This window comes from Conger conger, chromosome 13, assembly GCF_963514075.1.
Source record: "Conger conger chromosome 13, fConCon1.1, whole genome shotgun sequence".
Lineage (NCBI taxonomy): Eukaryota > Metazoa > Chordata > Actinopteri > Anguilliformes > Congridae > Conger > Conger conger.
This window is the reverse complement of record NC_083772.1, coordinates 15,071,731-15,087,327: the sequence shown is the minus strand read 5'-3', so window position 1 is coordinate 15,087,327 and position 15,597 is coordinate 15,071,731. Positions and strand designations below refer to the sequence as shown.

Here is a 15,597-nt window from a genome sequence, read left to right as displayed (position 1 = left end):
CCTCCTCCTCCTCTTCTCCTCCTCGCAGTCGCCATCTACCTGGGCATCAAAAAGCGCCAGAGCCCCGGACCCCCCGATGCGGCTGGGATGTGAGGGTGCGGAGCCGCAGGGAGCCGGCGGAGGTGGTCCTGGCCCTGCGCGAGGCGGCCCAGGGCTGCGGCTGCCAGGTGCACCTGGCCGGCCCCTTCCTGCTGTCCTGCACCCAGGGCTCGGCCGGCTCGCGCGTGGCCTTCGAGGCCCAGGTGTGCCAGCTGCCCAGCGCCCCGCCCCACACCAGCGGCGTGCGCTTCAAGCGCCTGTGGGGGGCGCCGCTCGCCTTCCGGGACATCGCCATCAAAGTGTCCAAGGAACTGGAACTCTGAGGGCGACAGGGGGTGGGGGCGGAGGGGCGGAGGGGACGGACCCTGAGAGGGAGAGACACTGCCTCCCGAACCCTCCCCCACCCCCGCTTCCACGTCACGCAGACGCACGGACACGTACAGGTCGCCACCCCCCACCCTGACCCCACCGCCCATTACCAGAGACTTCCCTGCTCCTGGGTGGAAAGAGTCCAACTGATTTTATTTTTATTCCTGTTGATGATATCGTTGTCGTCGTCATAATGATTATAATTGTTGTCATTATTTTTTTTTGAACAGCTGCTATTTAAAATATTTTTTGGATTTTTTTGTTACAGGCAGGGGATTCACCGTCTTTTGTTGTTGTTTTTTCTTCTTCTTTTCCCCCCAATTCTCTTTTTTTCTTTTTTTCTTTTTTACTCTAGTTTGCAAGCAATGCGTACGATGTATTTCAAAGTAGTTTGAAAACATCAGGTCAGTCAATGTCATTCTAGACTACGGCCACCAGAGGGAGATATGCAGAAATGCGCAGAGGTGCAGTCTCCAGAGAAACCGCTTTTTCTTCCTGGTGACTGGCTGCCAATTTTAAGCCAAGATTCCCTGTCCTGTTTTATTTGTCTTTTTTTTTGTTGTTGGTGAGGGCAGGAACAAAGCCGTCTGACTTCACAGTGTACAAAGCTGAGTGCGTGATGACTTGCTTTTCTGAGCCACTACAAGTTTCTTTTCTCCATGTTAGCACATTTTAAATTAGAGTGTATGACTTGTTCATATATTAGCACTTTGAACTAACCGTAACCCCTCTGAAAAATTCAACCCCCTTCTAAAATGGTACCGTTCCATGTCTGGTTTTTTTTTTTTTTTTTTTTGTATTGAGACTCTGCACAAGAATTCAGATTAATCGACAGTGACCGTTCCCTCTCTCGCTGCTCCTTTGTCCGCTGACAGAACTTTTCCGTGCCAAGCCTCGCCTCGCTGGGACTCACACTGGCCAGGCTCACCAGGGTATGTTCGGTTTCCGTCGCCGTGTTCCCGGCTGTGACCGTTGCACAAATCTGAACAGAAACGGTGATAATCGCGATTGCAGACTCTTGGGTGGGGGGAAAAAAACGGAGGAAGAAACACGGCCGAGAACAGAGTGTTCTTGAGCGTTCATTTTACAAATGTGTTTCCTAGTTAACCAGCTAACATGAAAAAATAACTCCAGTAAGCTCTATTTTGTATTAATCCTTGTTAGAGTGGTGAAATTTATAGGTATACAGCTACACATGCTTTCTGTCATAAATATAGAGTCAGTATAGCTATCACTGGCTGTTGCTATCACACAGCTGTTTTAATGACGATATGGCTATTTGACTCATGAGCACAGGAATGAAGGTTTTGTTTAAAAAAAAAAAAAAAAAAAGTACTCCTTAATGTTGAAGGGCAAATTGGACTTGCGATTGTTTGATAGCAGAGATGCTAAGCAGCATTTCAGGAAATTTAAGACGAGCCCTCCTGTAACGTTACCTCCCTCCTGACACGCTTTGGCACTGACTGTTGCAGCATTTTAATTTTGCCAGCCCCAGCCATGGCGTGCTTCTGAGCATGCATGCTGCAGAATGGTTGCAGAGCTAGGATGGCTGGTCCTCGCTCAGCCTGACAAAAAAAAAAAAATCCTAAAATGAAGTTGTGGTGTGTGACCAGGTTCTGGCCTGCTTCTGGCCTGGCAGTGGGGAACGGGCACTAGGGGCACTCAGTTGAACTTCATCCCAGTGTTTCTTTTCTTGTCACTGATCTTTTCCTGTCACCGAAATCTTCACGTCCACCCACAGTTGGCACATACACTTTGTTGTGTCTTGGAGTCATTGGCTATCTGCAGTGTGCTTAAAACACCAAGGTATTTAAAAATAGAAAAGGCTTTGAAGGTTTTTTTTGGGCTCAGGAACGGTGCAGTGCTTACTCTCGACTGTATTTCTCGGGTTTCTAGGTTTGCATTTCCAAATGGCCCCATGAACCTCTCAGGTGGCTGACCTCTGATCAGTAATTCAGAATCTGCCTTACTGCTTGGACAGGATCTAATTGCTGATTGGAGGAGACAAGGTGGGAGAGTGGTTTGGAAGGTTAATCTGTGATGTCCTAGGAGAGCCTACCAAGGCCATCTCGGTAAGAAGTGGAGCTTGACGGGGGGGACTTCAGTTCCTTGCTCTCTCCGCGCATGTCCGAAGTGCCAGTGTTTTGGCAGGTGCCAGTTTCCAATTTGCACAACTCTCTGGCTTCCAGAAGACGCGTTGGGAGAGGTCCTACAGAACCCCCATCCTGGAGGACCACGGCGTCCGTTAGGCCTCTGCCCTGCCTCGCAGCCTCCCTCCGCTCCAGGATCACAGGTTTTCTATGATGTCCGAGTGCTTCAGTGCCTGCTCTCCGGGCCCCTGCACAGCACTGCTGTAGGCAGAACACACGTACTAGAACAGGTGCTAAAACACGTCTGCCGCACGGATGCATGTCGGCCGCAAGCGAGAGTGCTTTGTTCCGGTTCAGCCCGGGGGAGTCGCTGGTTCGAATCCGGGGCGGCGCTTCAAGCCCACGGCTGGCCGGGACTTCGGTGGGCTGTGAGCGGCGGGGGCCCCCTTGAGCTCGCGTCACCTGGGACCTGGGATCGGCCCGTCCGGGACCTGCCCTGCAGCCTCACCCGCTGGCTTGACCCGCAGGGGTGCGGCGGGGGACATTTTAAACGTCCGGTCAGGAGAGCGGGATGGTGTCGCTTTGATGCTCCGGTCTCATGTTCACCGCCCCCCCAAGTGTGTCCACCTGCCTCCCCACCAGAGGGGGGTGCCACTGGAAACGGACCGGCAGATGAGGATGGCTTAGTCTTTCTGGTGGCTTTCCTGTTTTTCTTACCTTTCCATCATGTTGTTTACATGCAGTTTGTGACTCTCATTCTTCTACACCGTTCGGTCCATGTCGTTTTCATTCCGTGTTGTTTTTCAGATAGATTCCATGACCCCCTGAATCCCAAGACCTCTGATGCGTGCACACAAATCAGACATTGACCCCCAAAATGGCATTAACCCTTTTTCACCTTCCCGTGGTTCTCATACAAAAACAGTATTGCACACTGGAACTCCTGTACAATACAAAACCCCATTGGCGGTGGGGCTTACAGCAGGTGTATCCAGGACACTTGACTTATACTTAAATCTGCCTCATCCTGAGGAATTGTGGGAAATTCTAAAAGCTGGCCTCTGGGTGGGTAAATGTCTTAAATGTGAAAGCTGTGATTTTTGGACACATCTTTGGATTTTCATAAAAAATAGTACCTTAAAAGAGGCGCCTGTCTTCTTTGGCTGGTCACATAGATATTGTTAGCTCTTAGGGTCATGTCTAAAGAGTAGGATGCAGTAGGTTTAAAACAATTGTTTCTACAGTGGGGGTGCCATAACAAATTATTGCTGACTCGTGGTCGGTTTTAACTTAAAAAAATAAAATGACCTTTTCTCACACTGTCGATTGGTCGGCTCATTGAATCCGAGCACTGTTGCTGATTCAGATATGGATCCAAAGTCACTATTCCAAATATGAAGTCAGTGCAAGATTACCATTAGCTCATTACCTCAGACTTGGCGTGAGCGTTAACAGTAGCAGTTGATTTCAGTGGATGGGGAGGGGTCCAGGGTCCCTCTTTGGCTTTTGGAGGTGAAGTTAGGACAGGGTGTCGGGAAAGTGTCCAGCAGGAACCTTGCTGGTGATGAAGGATGTAGAGGGGGCATTTTCAATGTGGATTTCCATTACTGGCGCTCATACTGGGTAAGTCAACGGCGAGACTGGGCTTATAGTGAGGGTTTAAAAGGAGCAAAACGAGCCAGTTGAAGGGGTACGGTTTGAAGGGGAGTGTGAAGCTGAAGTCCTTAAAACCACAGATGTATTCATTGAGGAAGTCCGCTGCCTGCCTGAAAAAGAGAGCTGCAGTATTCTTGACGTGTTCATAGGGAGAAACCGGTCCAGGCCATGTTCAAACCTTTGACTGTAAGAAGGGAAGGTGACAAAATGGCAAAGCTGGATCTCCGCAGGTTTCCAAAAAGTGCTTTAGTGCAGTCCCCCGATCGGAACAGTGCCAACCAGTGAAGTTTCCCCGCTTTGTAGTCATTGCTATGGACTAAGTGCTAGTTGCGACCCCCGTTTGGAGTAGCTTTTCTGTCCAGTGTAGAGACTGTTCAAGAAACGGACCGATTTTTGCAACCTTCCCTCAACGCTGTCTCGCTTGAGCGCTTCGTTATACCCTCCCGTGCTGTATGGATAGAGGTGTTGCGTGGCTCAGCACTGTTAATTTGATCAGCGATACAACGCACTTTCAGATCGAGCTGGCAGGTGGGGGCGAGAATCGGCACCGATGCTGATGTGGACTCTTGAGACATCTGTTAGAAGTGAAACAGACGGTGTCGTCCCCACCCCAAAAAAAATTATACCGGTCCTGTCTTGACTACTGAGCACCAGTCCTGCTTCACCCACGAGTTGAGTGAGGGGACTCCCCAGCACACAAAAAAGGACCCCGATGCCTTTTTGAACATGGAGGTTTCTAGCATAAGAAACGCACTGTGCCCTGTGCTCGAGTGTGTGCTGTTTGTCCCTCCACCTCATCTGTACAGGCCCCACAGAGGAACACCCCAACCCACTGCACACACACTACACTACCTACAAACACGCACAACTACACCCACACACAGTACAATACCCACTGCAGACACACTACACAACCCACAAACATACACAACTACACCCAAACACAGTACACTACCCACTGTACACACGCTACACAACCCACTGCACACACACAACTACACCCAAACACAGTACAATACCCACTGCAGACACACTACACCCAAACACAGTACACTACCCACTGCACGCACACTACACAACCCACTGCAGACACACTACACCCAAACACAGTACACTACCCACTGCACACACACAACTACACCCAAACACAGTACACTACCCACTGCACACACACAACTACACCAAAACACAGTACACTACCCACTGCACACACACAACTACACCCAAACACAGTACACTACCCACTGCACACACACAACTACACCCAAACACAGTACACTACCCACTGCACACACACAACTACACCCAAACACAGTACACTACCCACTGCACACACACAACTACACCCAAACACAGTACACTACCCACTGCACACACATAACTACACCCAAACACAGTACACTACCCCTGCACACATACTACTCTACCCACAAACGCACACAACCACCCCAAAACACAGTATACTACCCACAAACACACACAACTACGCTCAAACACACAAATACGCTCAAACACACATACCTTACTCTCCCTGTAAAAATCCAGCAGAGTGCTTGTATTTGTATCATTGTGTAGAAAAACAAAGACGAGAAAAGAAAAAATGGGTCAATTTCTTTTTTTCTTTTTCTTTTTTTTTTCTTTTTCGATTTTTAAATTATTATTCTGGTACCGGCTGTGGTGCCTTTAGATGTAAAGAAAAAATGGGAACTACAGAAAAAATGTTCAGAAATAAAAATTCACTGATATTGGACCTTGCATGTTTTTCTTTTTTCTCTCCTCTTTTTGTATGTGATTTCTGTAACATTGTAAACTGCCATTTATTTTTTTATTTGTGATACAGGTTTAGTGGAATTGGTGTTGTGGATGTCTTGGTTGAATGTCTGGTGTTGTAGCCATGGTATCAACGACAGACTCAAAGGTGATGAAATGACAAACAAGAGGGTTGATTGTTTTATGGGGCGAGATTTATTGAATCAATTACTTTTTACAACCAAAACATGTAAATTTAAGTGAAAACACAAAGCCAGGTACCACCTGACTGTGTGGCCGTTTGATCCCAGGATGTTACATAACCGGAAGGATGGGTTGAGAACAGGGAAGGGAATGGAATAGGTAGACGAAGAGAGAGGGTGAAGAGATAGAACTTTCTGGAAAGAAAGGAGCCGAGTCAGGAGAGGGGGGTGGGGATGGGCGGAGCTAGTCTCGCCTGAGTGTTCCATTGCAGTTGCGTGATAAAAAAAAAAAAAGAGCGCTTGACTCCGTCTTTACTTCTGGGCGGGGATCATGTCGTCGATGCTGCCACCCTTCTCCAGCTTCTTCTCCATCTCAACCATGAGCTTCACGCCATCAACCACCAGCTGCACCTGCTGGACCTCTGAGGAGCCCAGACGGTCAGCGTTGGAGATGTCGAAGGTGCCACCCACGGAAGCAGTGTCCACACCACCTGGTGTTCAGAACAACAAGAGAAGGTATTAGCACTCACATCCAGAAAATTTAAACCTCCTGAATATGCACTCCACATCTACAAGGTCTCTTGAGTTCTCAGAGTTCCTATTGATCGAAGGCATTATCAACATACGGCTGAACCACGTGGAGTGGTGCTAAAATGTACATAGAACATTCTGGACCAAAGCCATGAAGCTGGACCACCCCTGCTATGGACTAGAGAAGGAACAAAAGGACTCGTGAGAGTTCCTGTCCTAGGCTTGGATGAGAAAATGATACAAAAAGGCCTATGTGTTACTAGATCACTCTGAAACGAAATGTGCAATTTAACATTTAAAAATTAATGAATAATAAAAATGAAACATAATTTTAAAAGAGGATAATAGATTTTATATAGCTCTAAATACTGGAAGACTGTTTTGGAGCGTGCACTGAGGGATTGACAAAAGGCCGATATTCTCAAACGTGTACAGTGTCAAGGCAGTGGTCTCAAGCCCTGGTCCTAGAGAGCTGTCAGCCGAATGACGTGTAACAAGGCATGCTAAGCGAATAGGAAGCTTTTCTCAGCCGGTGGGCGCGGCACCGTACCTGTGCCACGCTTCTGCAGACGGAGCCTGGTCAGGATCTCCTCGAACTTGGCATGTGTGCTCAGCTTGGGCAGCTTGACGTGTACTCCACCACGCAGGCCGGTGCCAAGATTGGAGGGGCAGGTCAGGACGTAGCCCAGATGCTCGTTCCACATGAAGCCGTGGTTGTGCTTCTTGAAGATGGCCTCAATCTGCCGCAGGGGAACGGAATGAGTGAGAGACCGTTACAGGTTAAATTAACATGTTCGTTCAATGAATGAAAGGCAGCCTTGAAGTTATTATGTCTAGTTGTGAGTGCCGGTTGTGAATTTTCAAGTCATGTTGTGCTTTGAAGATTTTTCATCATTATTAATAGCTGAATCGGGTGGTATGGTGTTGCTTATAGAACATTCTGGACAGGAGCTCTAAAGCAGGAATATTCTAATCTGGATCAGTAGTACTGCTGGTTTTCATTCTTCCCCTCTAATCAGGAGATTTAAACCTGGGATTCCAGGTAAATTCAATCTCTGGCCAATCAGTGACATTAATCAATCAACTGACTATCTGGGAGAAAAGAAAACCAGCAGGTCTGCTCACCACATTTGAATATCCTTGCCCTAATCGACTGGCCATCCACTACTATCAGGGTAACAACCAATAGAATAATGCTGACAGTGATTGGTGGATACATGTTGGCTGAACTTCAGGATGCCCTGAGTGTTTCCAGGAAGTAGTATCCAGTATACACCTGTCACTGTCAACTTTGTTCTGTCGTTCTTACCAAAGTGCTTCATGCAGTGGCAGTTGTTCAGCTGAAAATAGATGCGAAGAAATAGTTTACGACCAAGGATCAGTTTAAAGGAATTTTTTTCCCCTCCCCTTCCATTTTCAGCTCAACAACCGCCACTGACTTCACGATTGGTGGATTTCCTCCCTGACTTCTACTGCTAAGGGACATTGCAACTGTCTTATCTTCTTCCCTGTTTTATGTTATCCCTGTTTAATAGATGCAGGGGGCTACGAGGCGCATGTCGAGGGTTGCCCAGAGCTACGAGGCACATGTCGAGAGTTGCCCAGAGCTACTCGTGCATGGCGCACCTTCTGCAGGCCAACGCAGAAGCGCTTGAAGACTTCCTTCATGTTGCCGCCGAGCTGCATGGAGATGACACGCAGGTGGTCCTCCTCGTTCACCCAGACCAGGAAGGTCTTGTTGTCGTTGTGCCTGTAGGGATGAAGCGCATGGTCAATCTCATTCATGTTCATGTCTTTGGGAACACACACACACAGTGGTGCTTCACTGGTTAAGATGCTGGGACCTGGAAGGTTGGTGGTTCAAGCCCTAGTTTAGCCACAATAACATGTGCAGCAGTTAAGGCTTGAGCAAGGCCCTTAATCCCATGATGCTTCGGGGGGGGGGGCCTGCTTCATCTAATCAATAGTAAGTCGCTTTGGGTAAAAGCAACTGCTAAGTAACCGTAATGCAATCTACACACACACTAGCATGAGCCATGAGAGGAGTGCAGGTTGCAGGTTGAAGAGGTGGGTATTGCGCTCACCAGATGCCTCTTCCGTCAGGCCAGTCACGGGCCATCCCAGCAGCCAGCAGCAGGGGGGACACGGGCTTGTCAAACAGGAAGTGGTCAGCGATCAGCTGCTCCTGCTCCTTGTCGGACATGTCCTTCAGGGGGTAGTACTTGCCCTTGAACTCTCCGTCCAGGCTGTTCAGAGCTGAGGGTGGGAGGAGGCACCAGGTGAGGTGAGCCACGGGTACAGGCGTCTACTGGACCCACTGTTGATTCTCATATTCTCAAGGTAAGGTGGCCCCTTTGGCAATGGGGCTTGTGTAAAAACCCTGCTGATAAACAGCTCAAGCTAGGTTTTGAAACTGCCTGTTGCTGGTCATTTTGAGCTGGTCTTGGCTGTATTTCACAGCAGGGACCAAAATGTTTGTAATTTGGAAAGAGTTGAATTCAAAATGCACCTATTTAAATGTTCATTTATTCATTAATTTATTAGAATGGATACTCAAATTAGCTAGCTTTTTTTAATAGGTTCTCACTTTGTAGTTATGTCTCATTTTAGAAGTTAAAATCAATAAGCAGACCAAAGTAAGTAGTGATCTCTTTTTCGTTTTAATCAAAATTATAGACGCATAATAAAAATAGCCAAAAGGTTATAGCCTGATGTGTAATGCTGATGTGTGGTTCTGTTAAAAAAATAATCCCAGACGACAAGAAAATAAAAAGTTCCATACTGTGTGATGCATTGGGGTCAGGGAAGATTTTGTTAGGTTGTGTTGTGTTTTGTGCTTTCCCCATAAATCTGATATGGGGGAGATTTAAAGAGATAAACCATAGTTTAAAAAAAATATTTATATATACTATTTCAGTTTCAATGTATACTTTCAGTGGGCCAAGACACATTTGTGTGCAAGGTTTAGTTTAGCAATGCCCCGCTTGGCCAAAACATTGGGAGCACTCTAATGGTGCAGGTTTAATTTGTTCTTTGAGAATGCTCCCTGTGTGCCATGTACCCATGATAATTTGGATATTTAGGTGAGCTGATTATTTTGTAGCCATCCATGGAAAAAAGACTGAATAGAAGGAAGACCTTGCAAGTTAGCCATTTTATATGCCAACACTCACCCTCGATGGACAGCTTCTCGACGACTCTACGCTCCCCACGGCTGTTGTGGGGGGGCAGGGTGAACCCCTTGATGCTGCGGCCAGTACGGACGCGGCTGCTCAGGACGTAGTTGGGGTCCAGGTCATCACCGCCCTTTTGGGGGACAGAAACAATCCATGGTACTGTGGCTCTCACAGATAAACCCGATGTCACTTTCTCCACAGGGGCGACATTAGCTCAGGCGGTAAGAGCAGTCTTCTGGCAGTCGGAAGGTTGCCAGTTCGATCCCGCCCTGGGTGTGTCGAGGTGTCCCTGAGCAAGACACCTAACCCCCAAATGCTCCTGACGAGCTGGTTGGTGCCTTGCATGGCAGCCACTTGCTGTGGTTGAGTGAGTGTGTATATGAGTGGGTGAATGAGAAGCATCAATTGTACAGCGCTTTGGATGAAGGTGTTATATAAATTCCAACCACTTACCATTTCTACTTTAACGGTCAGTTTTTAAAGACGATGCACAAATACAATGTGTGCCTCAGTGAAGTTGTTCCCAGAAGCTTATTATCTGGTTAATTTATCTTATAATCCCTGGGTGACACTAGAGCCAACTAATTGTCTGTTGCCTCATGGAGCGGCTGGCCAGTGGCAGCATGGTCTGGATTCACGACCAGACCATGCGCTGATACCTTCTATTTTAAAATGCTTTTTTAGTCAGATGAATCAAATCGCAAGCAACCCCAAACCTCAAGACAGTACTCCTTTCTCACCTTCAGGTTCTCGAAGTTCAGGTCAGTCTTGTGCTTGTCTGTTGGCTTGTAGCCACCATGACGGTCGGAGATGATTGGGTCGAACAGGTCCTTGAAGACCTCATAGGACTCCTCATCACCAGCAACACAGCCCACAGTCATGATGAAGGGGTGGCCTGGTAATCAGAGTGCCAGAAACATAAGTGCCTGTACTCACTGCTGTCGATAAGATATCTACCCATCCACCACTCAGGGGAGGGGGGTACATATAATCCAATAACTTGTTTGATAAACATGGCATTGCAGTGGGAGTAGAGCAGGGGTAACCAACCCCATTCCTCGAGATCTACCATCCTGTAGGTTTTCACTCCAACCCTAACAAAGCACATGTCATTCAAACAGCTTGACATCTGCATTAAGCTGCTAATTAGTAGAGTCAGGTGTGCCAAATTAGGGTTGAAATGAAAACCTACAGGATGGCTGGTCTCCCAGACCAGGGTTGGTGACCACTGGGTTAGAGGGATGAGGTGTCATTTAGTGGTGTACCCACCAGGGTTGTCCACTCCGGTCTGGATGCAGTCATCCAGGGTGAAGCCACTGGGGGTTGACTTGTCCCTCAGCTTGTTGTACACATCCTTGCTCAGCACCTTGGACATGTGGTTGTTGTGCAGGGTGAGGTCTGGGTATTCCTCCTCTGTCTTGAACTTCATCTTGAGGTCGTTGTGGCAGTTCTTCGCCATGGTTGCCTTTCTAACACGTTCTGCAAAAAAACAGAGGAGACGAAGAACGTGAGCAGGCACTAGAGTCCAGACGCACTGCCCCACAGCAGGCTAAAAACCCTGGCATAGCAGGATTCTGGATTACAGGGGATGCATAGCAGAAACAAACCATATTTTAAGTGCTGTGGACTCCCCGCAAACTTAGCTGTGATTTTCCTGGCCACCTCCAGCCACCGCCTCATATTTCCACTAAGAATGGCAGCAATGGATTCTGTGCACTTTAATGCACTGGGCAGCAGGTGGTATTTTTAGCACTACCATCGCCCCACCCTAACACAGGGACGAAACGGTGACATTTACTTCTTTTTTTTTTTTTTTTTTTTTTTTTGCTCCTACTCCTGCCTATTATTCTGTCTGGGCATATGCAACAAACAATATATATATCCTCCTATGACTCAAGATCTCATGTGCACATTTCACAGGCATTATCATAGATAGATTGACAAAGATTGTTTAGTCACCAATAATGGTAGTTTAAAGTTACTTTGCACTTGGTCTAGTTGCCTACATCAAGGAGCCTACACATCACTGCAGGGCTCTTCTGTCTTGCTTATAAGGAGCAAGGACTTCAACACCAAAGACAAACCCTAAAACCTGATACAAATATGTTTTGCAATGTCTCCTTTTTACCATATTTAATGCTGTCATTTTTGTAAATAAAGAATGCAATTATCATTTTGAAATTATTCCGATTATAATTTCCTTCTTTGGAGCGGGATTGTGAACACACGGCTCATTGGGAATGAATGCTGTCAGAAAGATTAATTTCCTTCTTCACACAAATATATTAGTCTACTACCTGTACAACCTCCAATCCCTGTGTATATAATTATGGCAGGTACAGTCTGCTTATAGAATTAGCTTGTATCAGAACCTCATGTAAGATTAAAAGATGCAGAAAAATGCAGTGGCTGCTCCATGCTGTCTGCATATTCTTAATTTCTCAAGATGTCATCTCCACAATTATTATTCCTCTCTCTCTCTCTCTCTCTTTCTTTCTCTCTGTGACAGAGATGGTCACACCAGAAAGGGATTAGGTTTCAAGGCTATTTCAGCCGTTAACTCATCTGACCCACAGCTCTGTCCAAAAGCTACAGCACTGCATGCCCCAGACTCCATGATCTAGCCTGGTCCCTGCTTAGTCCAACCAGGCCATTCTGCTCATTTACCTCCATCCATCTATGATACACACCTTCATTTTATCTAGGCTATGCAACACATGCATATACTGGCCCTGACATTTCTCTCATTCAGGGAAATGCTGTCAGAGAAGTCTGCCGCTCTTTAAGCTGCCAGTGACAAAATATTTTTTGGAGAAAAAGATGTCCCTTTATCAACCTTCCGTGGAGAAACCGAAGAGGTGTCCACCAAGACGAAGGAGAAAAGGCATCATGCAAAAAGAAAAGATTGAATTTTTAGGAGTCCAACTCAAGTGGAAATGGAAAATTTCAATGCATGTTAAAAGTCACTTCAGCATACTTTAAACCCAGAATCCTTCTTCCTTTCTCATTTCATTTTTTTAGGTGTGCATACAAGTGAAGGGATGGGGGGGGGCTTCAATTTCCGGCTAAATCCCCCCCATCCTTTGCCCCCCTCCTCCAGCTGTCCCATGAAAGCAGAATCAGGTTTACCTGCGCAGGAGAAAAGAAAGAGGTAACAGTCCTTGGGATCAGAGCCTGTTCACCAGTGCCAATGTAGGGGTTGCCCAACTTTGAAAGGGTCAGACCTTCGCTTATATACTCAGATGCCCAGTGGCCATTGGCTGGCTCATTTGTCCGTGCTCGTCCCCCATTGGCCGGTACCAGCCTTGGATTTGAAAAGGAAAGAACACCACCCAAGATGGGACAGCTGTATGCACCCCTCCCCCCACCTGTCCCCATACATAACTCGGAGCTGAAGGCAGGGAGGGAGGGCAGGGGACATCACGGGAGGGTCGGGGGGAGTGGGGGGTGATAGAGGCAGTAAAGACACATTTCTGTTCTGTGGTCTGATAGCATTTGGACAGAGTCAGACAGGTGCCAGAAACTGCACACAGTAACTTTAGTGTGAGGAGACATGAGCAGTCCTGCAAATGCTAGCACTGGTGCTGAGGAGCCGCTGGGTCTGCTGGCTTCTGTTGATACTCAGCGCTGGTGGCACAGCAATTGATCATTAAGTAGCCGATTAGATGGCTAACTCGGGTCACCTTAGTCAGTTGCTGATCTTAAGGCCAAAACAAAAACCAGCAGACTCTGTGGCTCTCCAGGACCAGGATGGAAAGCCACTTCCTTAGTTTGTCAGAATCTCCCTCCGAGCTAGGGGCTTTTTTTAATATGTTTTATTGTCTTGGTGTGTAGAGCGCAGGGATATCACTGTGAGGGTTCCCTTGGTTTATGGTTACCTGGGGAGATTTGAGAAGTCTCCCTCACCCAAGGCGAAATCCGCTGACTCGGCCAAGGCTGCAGTAGCCCAGCCACAGATACCCAGTGCCCCTCTGTGGCGTGACACGCCAAGAGCACGTAGCGCCTCAGGAACACGCACTTCACCGTGTGTTTCTGCCTTCTAAATGGCTCACTGAGCATTGCTTTGTGGAAAGGCTTTGTCTTAGAGGTAGGGAGGGGTCAGGCCAGGTGTGAAAAGCCTACTTACCTGGCTGGCTGGACCGCATAGCACATAAATATTCATTGAATGAAGGCCAGTCGCCCTCCCATTGTCAACTGGTGCTGAAAAATAGTAGTAACAACACTAGGTGTTTGTAATTTATTTTATATTTCTAATTGGATTTGCTACAATATTTTGTCATCTGTTGATACCCAAGACCTAGATGAACAAATCCGTTCATTGATCCAAAAATATTGTAACAATAGATTAGTATGTGTTAGATTCATATGATTCTGACCTACTTACTCTTGCCATATTATTGTAGCTAGCTGAGTTTGTGCTGAAAACAAAGACTTTAGAATCACTGTATATAAAGTTGATTAAAATGACACAAATGTCAGCATGGCACAGGCACCATTTTTCCTCATTTTGCCCTCAGACCCCAGAGGGTTAACTGCACTAGGGGGTTTATATGAGGATTATATGGTAAAATGTGATATTATAGAGATGTTAAATACGGTACGGGTATTAACTTGATAATAATTGATGTTGTAATGCATGATGCACATTTTGATGTTTAGAGTGGCTTCTGAAACTATTCAGACCCCATTGCACCCTTGTGTTGTATATTTAATTGTAAATGAGATTACACTTTTAGATTTTTGCTAAATTTGCTAAAATGTCTAAACACATTCTCACTTTGTTATTCTGGGTAGTTCAGTGTACATTGATGGGAAAAAATGGCAATTTTATCCATTTAAAATTAAATCTACAACTCTAATTGTACAAATCTACTCTCTCTCCCTCTCCCTCTCCTGATTCTTAATTCCTGAATACCAAAGACACCAGGACTGAAGCCCTGTCCATTGACATAATGATCATACCTAAATCCTATTTTACCGGGTCATGGCACTTTGACTCAGACGGTTAATGTGGAGTGTCTCACATTTCTTTACTTGCCATGGCCACCACCCCCACCCCCACATTTTACAATAGCACCCCCACTGTTGAGCTGTGAGGGTTAAAGACAGCACCCCCACCCCTCCTCCACCTGTTCTGTATGCAGGATTTATAAATACCAGATGGCATATGTTCAAAGAGACAGGCACTCATAAAGCCATTTCCGTTTCTAATGCTTCAGTACAACCATCTTTCTTCTGGTATGCCCATTATTTTCCATTCCATTATTTCCAATTATTTACTTTCCTGTAGTTACTTTGGACAAATACCAAATAATCACCATGCAATTGGAATCCTTTAGAGGCTGCAACCATGATGCACAATCTTGTACTCTGCTTTCACAGTGCAGGTTTCATTGTATGCGTGCGTGCGTGCGTGCGTGCGCGTTTGTATCCAGCATATAATAAATTAGTGAGGGCCAGGACAGTAATAGCACTATCTTCGTCTTCCTCACAAGCAAACCCCATAATTAAAGCTTGACAGAAGCCCTGCAATATTATCTGAAGTTGTCAGCGGGCACTGAGGAGATTGCAGACGTCTTGTGGAGTTTGGGATCTGCTTCATCTGAGTAATGCAATTACTCACTGATATTAAATCAAGAGGGGCCTTTTGGTAGTGCATTTGTACGAGAGCTGGTATGCCTTGGCTGAAATGGAGCAAAGCTGCCACAGGAGGTACCTCCTGGTTCTTAGTCCGATTAGCTGTAGATGAAGAGAGTGAGAGAGTGAGATAGGAAAGCTGCAGAA

General features: G+C 46.6%; 2 protein-coding genes across 2 annotated transcripts in view; one reads left to right on the top strand and one right to left on the bottom strand.

Annotated features, from left to right (window-relative positions):
• The window catches only part of mark4b (MAP/microtubule affinity-regulating kinase 4b), a 61,880-nt gene extending 55,976 nt beyond the window's left edge, over positions 1-5,904 (top strand). The window contains exon 19 of the mRNA XM_061216860.1: positions 29-5,904. Coding sequence (XP_061072844.1) covers positions 29-362 — 334 coding nt within the window. The 3' untranslated portion in view covers positions 363-5,904. The remainder of the gene's footprint in view (positions 1-28) is intronic.
• A 192-nt stretch (positions 5,905-6,096) lies between these two features.
• ckmb (creatine kinase, muscle b) lies at positions 6,097-13,070 on the bottom strand. Its single transcript, XM_061216859.1, has 8 exons — positions 12,943-13,070; positions 11,083-11,292; positions 10,554-10,708; positions 9,811-9,943; positions 8,722-8,893; positions 8,264-8,387; positions 7,188-7,377; positions 6,097-6,597 (listed from the first exon to the last, which is right to left on the bottom strand). Exons 2-8 carry the CDS (start codon positions 11,270-11,272, stop codon positions 6,419-6,421), a joined length of 1,143 nt encoding a protein of 380 aa, XP_061072843.1. The 5' UTR covers positions 11,273-11,292; positions 12,943-13,070; the 3' UTR covers positions 6,097-6,418.
• Between the last annotated feature and the right edge of the window lie 2,527 nt (positions 13,071-15,597).

What these genes read in the sequence shown, in the direction of transcription:
- ckmb (XM_061216859.1), bottom strand. Translation starts at nt 11,272, where the DNA reads ATGGCGAAGAACTGCCACAACGACCTCAAGATGAAGTTCAAGACAGAG. An exon ending in TGAACTTCGAGAACCTGAAG is followed by an intron (nt 9,944 to 10,553) that starts GTGAGAAAGGAG and finishes GTCCCCCAAAAG; the next exon opens with GGCGGTGATGACCTGGACCC. An exon ending in CGAGAAGCTGTCCATCGAGG is followed by an intron (nt 8,894 to 9,810) that starts GTGAGTGTTGGC and finishes TCCCACCCTCAG; the next exon opens with CTCTGAACAGCCTGGACGGA.